At 43.6% G+C, this 10312-nt stretch overlaps 1 protein-coding gene across 1 annotated transcript; it reads left to right on the top strand.

The window, feature by feature from the left end:
• LOC104581616 lies at positions 1 to 4058 on the top strand. The gene is made up of 6 exons (XM_010229578.3): positions 1 to 222; positions 324 to 374; positions 505 to 556; positions 642 to 700; positions 2384 to 2429; positions 3568 to 4058. Exons 1-6 carry the CDS (start codon positions 88 to 90, stop codon positions 3702 to 3704), a joined length of 480 nt encoding a protein of 159 aa, XP_010227880.1. The 5' UTR covers positions 1 to 87; the 3' UTR covers positions 3705 to 4058.
• The last annotated feature ends 6254 nt before the right edge of the window (positions 4059 to 10312 follow it).

The following is a 10312-nucleotide window of genomic DNA, read 5'->3' as shown; positions in this document are numbered from 1 at the left end:
TGTAATTTACTGTTTCCCGAAACAACAATCCACGTCGCGTCGCAACTCAGGGCACCGCAGGTCCGTCCTCCGTAGCCGCCGACGAGCATGGGGACGCGGGAGGTGTACGAGGAGAAGCTCCGCAGCGGCGCGCACCTCCACCGCGACCCCACCATCAACCCCGGCCTCGGCTCCGCCCGCTGCCCGCGCTGCCTCTCCCTGCTCAACCCCACCACCAACTCCGTACGCCTCAATCCCCCTTCCTCTCCCGATTCATTCCTCTTCCTCGTTCTATCCCGCTTTTTTTTCTGACCGGGCTGTTCTTTTCTTGGATGGCCGCGCAGGGAGAGGGCGACTGGGCCATCACCTCCGTCCTGCACGACGCCACCGCCGTGGTAACGCGATTTGTTCTTCCATTACTGCTTAATTCTCTGCCCCGAGATCCGTGTAGCCCTTAGTGCGGGGAAAATTTGCCGATAATTTGTATGCTTATGTTGTTTTTTACTGTCTGTCATGTTGCTATAGACTGGTTCGGGCGCCGGGGCGATGCTCAGTGCGGTTCACGGGTTTAATACAGGTTGGTTATGTTTGATTTCGGAGGGTTGTTTCGTCACTGGCCAGCTGCTCTGAATTAGAAGTTGAATATTTTGGTTTTGGAACAGGCATTCCGTTTGTGCAGAAGCATGTGAAGGGGCCCAAGTGGCTGCATCTTCTTGTCGGGGTAAGTCTTGATTTTGGTTCATGTGATGCTAGATGCAAGTGTTTCTTTGATTCTATTCGGTCTGTGACTGTCGAATTAACTATTTTGTGTTTAAAAAAAAGTGATCATCATACCTTTAAACTTCTGTTTTGTACTTTAGACTTTTTAGTGCTAGAGATTTGCGTAGTAGATATGGTTAGCCATGTTAGTTAATCAAGTGAATGCGTGAAAATTTGGTGCAAATTTACTCTACTTTATAAATAAATTATCACATCAAACTCAATTTAATTGATTGCTTTCCGCTACATGAGTTATAAGTTAATGGGGAAACTTCTTCCATTCTGTACAAAAGCTAAAGGTAATTAAGTGGCTAAACATGTTGCCAAAGATCATGTTCAATTAAATTTTGAATACAGCTGTGTGTAGCATTTAAGAATAGGAGCGGGCTATTTACTGAATTTAGTAGGATCCTTGACAAACAGTATTATCTAAAGGACCATCTCTCAAGTTAGCTGTTCAATTGGCTGGATAAGTTGTTAAAGAAAATAAAATGTTGAATTTAGGAGCATAAACAGGGGTTTCTGCACTTTTGGCATTAGGAAAGTCGGCCTTAACATAAGTTCAGGTTAGCTGCCATCTGCTAGATCATTGGGATTGGAGTAAAATCTGTTCTGAACTCTGACCTTGTGAACAATGTCTGAACTGGACTCCAACCTCCTAAATCCCTGAAATCGGGATCCTGACCTTTCGAATCCTAGTCATTCCTGGCCGTTCGGTGCCAAAATATTGTTTGGGGGTACTGGAATTTCTAAGTGCATGTCAAACTCGGGATTGCCGAAACCCCCCTTCAAAACAGACTCTACTATTTTCTTCTTTGGATTCATGTGAGGATGCTGCGTGCTACTCATTTGATTTTTTTAACAAATAAACCAAATGTTTCAAGTAAACCCATATGGTTCCGGACCCAGCCTTTTTAAATACCCCACGTAGTCTCAGTTTGTAGTCTCAGTTTTCGGCTGCCCTAGAGAAAGTCTCAGTTTTCCACTTTTCCGCACTTCCACGCCATGTTCCTTTCTCCACTAGGCAAAAGAACTCTTCCTTCTCACGGAATCCATATAGGGTTTTGTGTAGGCAGGCCACTGTCGCCAGAGTCCTCTTATAGCAGAAGCTTCCTGGTCCTCTCTGTCCACTTGACAGGCATGTGCACAGACAAGCTCCACTTGAACGCTGCAGGCTGCATGAAACAGCTGCTTCGCATGCTGTCAGGCCGCACTTAGCTGGCCGCACGCTAGTGTTCCCCACAGTTGCAAAACATGGGACATGCATGCATCAGCCTGTTTACTTCATCATGCTCATTGCTGATCTACATAACATATTCCTTCACGCAATCACGCTGATGTTTATTCGTTCCAGTGTCTAGGTCTTGCTAGTTGGTTTTTCTGTCTCTATTTTTTTGAACGGTGGATTAGTAGATTATGGCAATGCGGAGAGGTTGGCTCTGCAAGACTTTACTCACTGGGATTGTGATACTGATATGTGTTGTCAAGTACTTGTATCGGACCTTTCTGTCATGTGTTTGCAACGCAACTGACAATAAACTTCCATTGATCTTCTTGATGCATCTGACTGTTGGCAGTTTCTGTTACTGCCAAGTGTACATTGTACATGTTCAGTTAACAGGAGATTGTTTTTTTTTATGTGCAGGTCCCTCCTTTGATCTTATTCTCTGGTGCCAGTGCTTTATTTGGGGGTAAGTCTTCGCAATACAAGTTAGTGATTGTTTTATTACTGGAAAACAAGATTCTTAACATTGTCATTTACACTAAACATCTCTTCGTTATAAGTAGGTTTGCATACAGTCAAAACATGAAATATTCTCCTTTTTCATTTTGTTTATGTGCTGGTTTATTTTCACTATGAACCCTCATGACCCGCACGTGTTTTTACGGTTTATCAGAGAAAAGGTAGTGTGACCTGACATCATGTTTTTGTTCCATATTTGGTCTTGGACCAATTCAACTCTACAATCCTTATCTGAATAGTGCGAAGGATCCCAGTCTAGCATTCACTTGCAAATCCTGTAGTGAAGGTGCTATTAATACTTGCGTCCACTATCAGGGAAGGACTGTATATTGTGCAGAAATAGAGTTTTGAGGTGCAATTTAAAGGGACTATTTAATTAGGGCGTGATCAGGAAGTCTGGTAGAGTTCATTTTGGTGTTGTTAAAGCATGTACCATTCAAATTTTTATCATCCTAATCATGTAAAATTAACTTCTGAAAGAAGTTATAGAAGACCCGGATCCTGTTCTCCACATTTCAACTAGCCTAAATTTTTTTTTTTGGTTCAGTAGACCTAATGTTGGAAAAAGTGGGTTATCTGAACTTTGGTGGACTGGTGTCCACGATAAATCTAGCTTTTACTGAATAATTCTCTTAAGCTCCTCCAAAAGTTACTTCTCACCTTGGCCACAATGAACTTTTGGATGTTAGTCCTGTTCGAATACTTAATCACCTGTCCACTATTAGCTACGTAGAAAGCAAGGGTAGGTTAGGTGTTTTCAACAGGAGAGGAAGGCAAACTGCAAGACCACAATCATGAGTTTAGATTCCACGGAGATCCGTGTATGGGCTTAAGCACCGTGCCATAGTAGCCCCCTTTCTTGTCCTGTATTCACCTTGCCAGAGGATCTTCATATTTGGGACGTCGTGACTTGCTGCAGTAAAATGACCTCCATTTTTCTTTTAGTATATCTGAATTGTGAAATGTCATAATTATCTTTTAGTATATTTGAGTTTTTCAACATTGGAACTGTGATTAAATTGATGCAGTGGACTTGCAGTATCTTTATTATCTAATAATGTCTAATGATCAGCTACTTATTGCAGCATATGCGCTCCCCACGTTTGCTCAGCTCACTGTGACATCATATTATGCTGCATCAAGTGCCTCTCACTATGCAGTTTCACAAATTACGCGCCAGATCGAGAAGTCCCATTTATCAGGTACTGAAGAGAAATCTTGATGAGCTGCTCGGGATCAGTCTGTTCGATGCACATGCCATGTACATGGTATATATGGACTCCCTGCTTCGCCATGTTGAAGTAGTCTGATAGTTTTGCCGAGTTGGAGACACTCAAACCTGTTCTTATCATAAAGTAGAGTTAACTGTTACATACAGCTTTGCTACTCATGTCCTGTTTAAGTAAATCGTTTTGGCTTCCTTTTTTTTTCTCTGGTTGGACAGAATGCCATCTAAAATTGTCAATTAGGGATTCAGAATGCAAGTAAGTAGAGTGCATGTATGATGTGTACAATCACCAGTGCAAGGACATCGAACTGTGTCATTTCGTATCATTATTCATTAAGAACAGGAAAAGGCAACTCTCTCGTTGATTGCATATGACGATGCGGCTCTCAAACTGGGGATGAGCCACACGTACGATTATGCGAACAAGTAGTGTGAGATTTGGCCTTTCGCTAAAATGCCTGTCTGGTTTGACTCTACGAAGACAGATCTAAAATTAAGAAAACCATTCAAACTTTATGAATTTCGTAGACAAGTGACCAGGAGTGCAAATACTTCGGAAATTAATTGAAGTAATCTCACTGCTTTTAACTTAAGTACTTTTAACCGAAGTACTGTTTACCGTCAACTTATCGTCGTTACCACTCTCACTGCTTAAACTCCAGTTGTGTAAAACAGTTCAGTAAAAATCAGGAGTGCATAACCCCTTAAGCCTGATGAGTGGGAACAAGAAGATAAACTTTAGTTCCATTGTCCGACTTTTATGCACTTCACCTTTTTTTTTGACAGCTTTATGCACTTCTACCGGCTGCTATTCGCATTGGGTTCATCCAACGGAAACCCAAGCCACACGTACATCCTACCAAAATCTGCCGGCTGCTATTCGATTTCCCCATAATATCGTTCAGTACGTGACAAAAGATGCATTCATGGCGTCACAAAAATATCAAACCGTGATTTTGCTGTCTAAAATGTAGACAATGCTAACATTTGAAATTAAGAGGCGGCGCCAGAGCATGTGAGGAACTGAGGACTTCATATCGAGTGTACTTTCTTCGTTGATGCTCTGCGCGCCAAATCGTTACAGAAGAACCAATTACTGCTACTAACTGGCTAATCGATCATCACCCGTCTCCGGATCGAAGTCGAGATAGAGCGGCTCGAGCAAGCCCGGCGGCGCCCGGATTTTGGCCCAACGCGCTGCCTCCCTCGCCCGCCGCCGCTCCTCCAGGTACCGCTGCCGCCACAGCAGGAACTTCCTCGCCTGCCTGCCGCCGCCCCACATCGCGGCGCCGCGGCCCGGCCGCAGCGGCGCGCGCCGCCTGACCGGCCGCGGCCGCAACGCCATGGGGCCGGCCAGGGCCTGCTTCCCCCTCGCGTCAGGCGGCATCACGAGCAGCCTCCCCCACGGCTGCTGCGGCGGCCGCTCCTCCGCCGCTTCCTGTCGTCCGGCGGCGTCGTGATCGCTCAGGTCGTCGTCAGAGTAGTACAGATCGTCGTCGTTGGAGGAGACGCGAGCCATGGGTGGTGGGTCGGTTGCTCGATCGCGAGCGCCGGCTATATGGAGTCCGTATTATGGAGTCCGTATATAGGGGGGGTCGATCGCCGTGTATGTCGGTGGGTTTCCTCAGGTGGGATGCGGGCCGGACGGATCACCGACCGGCTACGGTTCTTTTCTTATTGTTATCGGGGTCGCTCGGTTGGGTTCTAATTTTGTCTTTCCGTTCGAACTTCGAAGCCAGGCTCCGTTCGGGTTTTTTTTTCTTTTCTTTTTTTTGAAGATCCGTTCGGGTCTTTCGGGAGAACTCCGGACTCCACGCACGAGATCGGTGAGCGGGTGTTTTGATCGGGTATACCGTTTCGGCTAATGGGCTGGTCTGTTTCGCGTTGCGTTTCTTCGTGGGCTTTACTTTGGGAGTTGGGCTGCTTCGGTAGTGGTTTCGCATATTCGACCATAGCACCAAATTGTCACGAGACTCTGGAGTATATAAGATCAAAGGTACACTGGAGTATATAAGACCATAGCACTAAAAAAAAAACATCCCAAGGTACAGTAAGAGAAAATACATAATCCTAAATCTTAACGAACTGACGTTCGTTATTTCGTTCTCCCGCGCGACCGATTTTTACTGGCTCAAGCAGTAATAGCATCAGCTCATAGAGGTGCTAGCAGAGTAGGAGCCTTGATTCGTGTGTCATTAAATGCATCTAAATTCTATTGCGCGTGTGCGGCTGGTGAGTGTGGGGCTGCATGCACCAAGGAATTTGTACTAATCGATTTCTGAATTCAAAATGTTTTATAACTCAAACCGTCTGTCGGATTCAAAATCCGTTTTCACAGTTGAATTCGTGCCGACGAGTGCTTCGAATTTAGATCCCATTTTGACACATTTTGACAAACTTTTTTCGAATCCTTCTTACCAAACTATAATGTACAACTTACCATCTTACTTTGAAAGAAGTTGTAATGTGATACCATGCGGTAACTTGTTGCTAATAAGATGACAACTTTATAAATTATTGGTTGGTAATTTAGTGCGCAAGTTATCACCCTATTGTATGAACTTGCCACATTGGTAACTTGTTGATAACAAGATGGCAACATTATATATGTGTCGTAATTTTAGTGCACAATTTATCATCCTATTTGTATGAATTTACCACATTGGTCACTCGTTGCTAATAGGATGGCAACTTAAATATTACTTTGTGGTAACTCTAATGCACAAATTACCATCCTATTTGTTGAGCTTACCGCATGACAAAATTCTTACTAACTGGATGGTATATTATTGGTTGTAAATTTAATGCACAAATTACAGCTCCATATCTATGAACTTAGCACATGGTAACTTGTTTCTAATAAAATGACAAATTTATACATTATGGGCCGGTATCTTTAGTGCACAAATAACCACCCTATTTGTATGACCTTACCACATGGTAACTTGTTGCTAACAGGATGGCAGCTTTACATATTATTGGATGGTAACTTTTAAGTTGATTTTTTTTTGCTGAAACATATCAATATGAGATCTAGTTTTAAAGATCTCGTCGACAAAATGCTAATTGTGAAGACGGATCGTTGATTGGGTGTATGGTTGTAGAGTTACGACATTTTAAAGTATCAGTTTGCGAAAAAGCCATACATGGTGCATGCATGCATTAGGCATATGCATACCGATGGCTAACAATATATAGCGTACGTGCTGCCGAGCCATCGCGCGATCGGTCGCGCGTTAGCAGTGTCCTAATTGCATTACTATTACTCCTCCTTCCACGTCACTTATTTCAGGACGGAGGGAGTACATTATTACAGGTCACTGTCTCGTTCTACGATTGTTGCTAATCATGGTCTATTGGATCTTCACCATTACACGAGACAATATTAATTGCACTAAGTCAAGTGAGCCTAGCTCAGGTGGTGTGGTTCTTTGTGGTGGAACCAGCCCACCCAGGTTCAAGTCCTAGACTTGACGTGGGGCTCACATTTACCTGGATTTATTCTAGGATTTAACCGGCGCTATTCTTTCAATGGTAGGTGGCGTACCCGTCAACAACGAGGCACCTGCGGTGACTTCGTCAATCTCTCAAGAACTGCCGGTTTGAGCGTTTGCGTTTGTACTGTGTTTCAAAAAAAATATTAATTGCACTAAACCCTCAAGAGATTTGGAGGAAGGAAAAGATTACTGGCTAGCTTCTGCTCGGTGTGCTCTTCGATAATGAATAGAGGTCTTTGCCGTTCAAAAAACTTAAATAAAAACATAGACTTTTGTTGGGTGTGAGGAAAAAGGAGAGAGAAGGGGACCATTTAATCATAATGGTATCGTTTCATCCTCTTTGTAGGCAACAGCTAGTTCCCTTCCATTCTTTCGTAGTTACTCTCTCCGATTCATAATAAGTGTCTCACGTTTAATACAACTTTTGTACTAAGTTAGTGCAAAATCTGAGACACTTATTATGGATCGAAGAGAGTAATTGATTGCTCGTTTCTCTTGCTCCTGGAATAACTTTTAAAAAAAAATGACTCATTTATATGCATGTTTTCACACACAAAATATGCAAGAAAGTGAATCAAAAGGAGATAATTACTTAGAAAGGATTAGAAAAACACTCGTTGGACAACAATATTCTCCATCTATAACATGGCAAAATTAATGGAATCCTTGTCTACTTCATGTGCATGGAAAGAAAGAAACGCACCAAATAATTCCTTTGTCAAGATATAGGAGCTTCCAGGAGAGAGAGAGAGAGAGAGAGAGAGAGAGAGAGAGGGGGGGGGGGGATAACAATGAAAAAGGGAAGAAAAAGAGTCTTCAAACCATGTGTCTAGGAATGAACCATAACTTGTATCCATCTGCTCCCAGAATAGATCTCCTGCAGGCGAGCATTGATGACCTGGAGGCGCTTCTCCACCTTAAACTTGAGGGCAATGAAGACCTAGGCGAGTCGTCAACGCTATGGTGACGGCTGGCGAAAAATTCGTTTAGGATGAGATCGATCTCTCGATCACAGTTGTTGTTTGCTGGCATGGGATAACTTCACTTTCTCCTTGTGGACTTGCTGCTCGAGGAAACCCCTTGCATCCAACTTCCTTTTCTTGTTGTTTGACTCAGGCAACACATTTTACTGTTTTGCAATGTCGGTGGCCTCACCCAACGACGGTCACAACAACGGTTGTTGCTCGGTACACCACAAGACAAGCAGGGATGTCACAGAGAGTGGCTAGCTCGCCGATCTTCTTAAGCAGACCAGCGACACGTCTCTTGAACATCATCCTACGCTTGTTGCTATTCATGATGCACTGGAGCTTCACCCTCACACGAGGCATTATGTTGTAAACCCACACGAGATTTGTAGAAAGGAAGATGGACACTAACTTTTGTTTGATGTGAGGAAAAGGGAAGAGGAAAGCGTTGTTTTATACCCAACTCTTTGGAATAATCATAATGGTCTCGTTTCACCATCCTTGTAGGAAACATTCAGGTCCTTTAAATCTTTTATCATTAATTCCTTGCATGTTTCTCCTACACATGGAATATCTGGCAAGCATTTGTGAACAACTGTCGACTCATTTATGCATGTTTTCACACACAAAATAGGCAAGAAACTGAATCAAGAAGAGATAATTACATACTTAATATGGATGACAAACAAAAAAAACTCATTGGACAACAATATTATCCATTTTTAACATGACAAGATTCATGGAATAGTTGTCAATTACATGGGCACGGAAAGAAAGAAAGAAAGAAAGAAAGACACCAAGTAATTCCCATGACAAGATACATGAGCTTAGGGTAGACATATAAGACAGTAAAGATAACGGGAAAACAAACACGAGTGTATCGCACAATGTTGTAGGGATGAAGGACAACTTGTATTCAAGTGATCCTCGCACGAATCTATTATTGGAGGCGAGCATGGACGCTAGAGGCACTTCTCACCCATCCACATGAGGGAACTGAATACCTCGATGGTCAGGGTCTTCGAAGCTACGGTGGCAGTCGATGAAGAAGTCGTTCATGACGATATTATTTTCAGAAATTAGAATTGGCGGCACAAAATGTAAAAGATCTTTTCCTTGGCGGCCCTTAGGGTGAGTGGGTTGCCTGTAGTGACGTAGAGTGTAACATTCTTCTTGAGCCACTTGTGGCGTTGTAGCCGTTTTGCGGCGTTATAGTGGCCTTCTGGCCTCTTCTTCTGTAATCGATGATGTAACCGTTTGGTTGCATTCTGAAAAAAAAAATGTAAAAGATTTGAAAACACCTACCCACCCCCCTTCAAGGCAACATCATCCATGTCATTTCAATCTTTTACCGTAAATTCCTTTTCATGTTCCTCCTAGCTATAGGAACCTCTCATGGAGACGAAGCAAAACCTCAGAAGTTCAGAATTTACGGTCAAGGAAATGTATGTAACGTAAATGTTCAAATTAAACACGGTTTCCCCCGTCAATTGAACTAGTATCAAACACATTTTTTTTAGAAAAGGCAGTAAGCAAACACTAGCACAATTAGTACAGAACTGTATGGTGCTTGGAACTGTACGTGTGTATCCGTTGCCTGGTACGTGCTCGCTAAATCGCTATACTAGCAGCTCGGGCTAGCGGGCAGCCTGGCACGTACCGACGTACGTGCAGGCTAGCATGCAAGCTAGTCACAAACGACCACCGATGGCCGTGGCTCGCACAGACCGGCGGCCGGGTGGTATGTATAGTCGGAGCAGCTTTTAGAGCAGTAGATTGGTTCTTCTTGTTCATGAATTCAGCTTCTTCCTTTTTTCCTGACTGCAGGTAGTACGTACTTTACCTTGTCAGCATTCTCCGTGGCCTGATGACAGAGTAGCGTGCAATGACGACCCTCAGAACAAGTCAGAACACTCACGACGGCACGTACGGCGGTGTGGCCGCATCGTAGCTTCTCCCTAGAGTCCCTGGCCGGGTTAAGTCTGAGAATTAAAAGTCGTGGAATTATTAAGGGCGACATGCTGGAAAAGCAAGAACATCAACTGGATGCTCGTTACAAAAAGATGCACAAGCATGCAGCGTGTGGATTCCTCGCGCTACAGAACCATTGAAAATTGGGAATCATGTCCAAAGGACA

The sequence above is a fragment of the Brachypodium distachyon genome, chromosome 1 (assembly GCF_000005505.3).
Source record: "Brachypodium distachyon strain Bd21 chromosome 1, Brachypodium_distachyon_v3.0, whole genome shotgun sequence".
Classification (NCBI taxonomy): Eukaryota; Viridiplantae; Streptophyta; class Magnoliopsida; order Poales; family Poaceae; genus Brachypodium; species Brachypodium distachyon.
The sequence above is the reverse complement of the archived record's forward strand: the minus strand, read 5'-3'. Positions and strand labels throughout refer to the sequence as shown.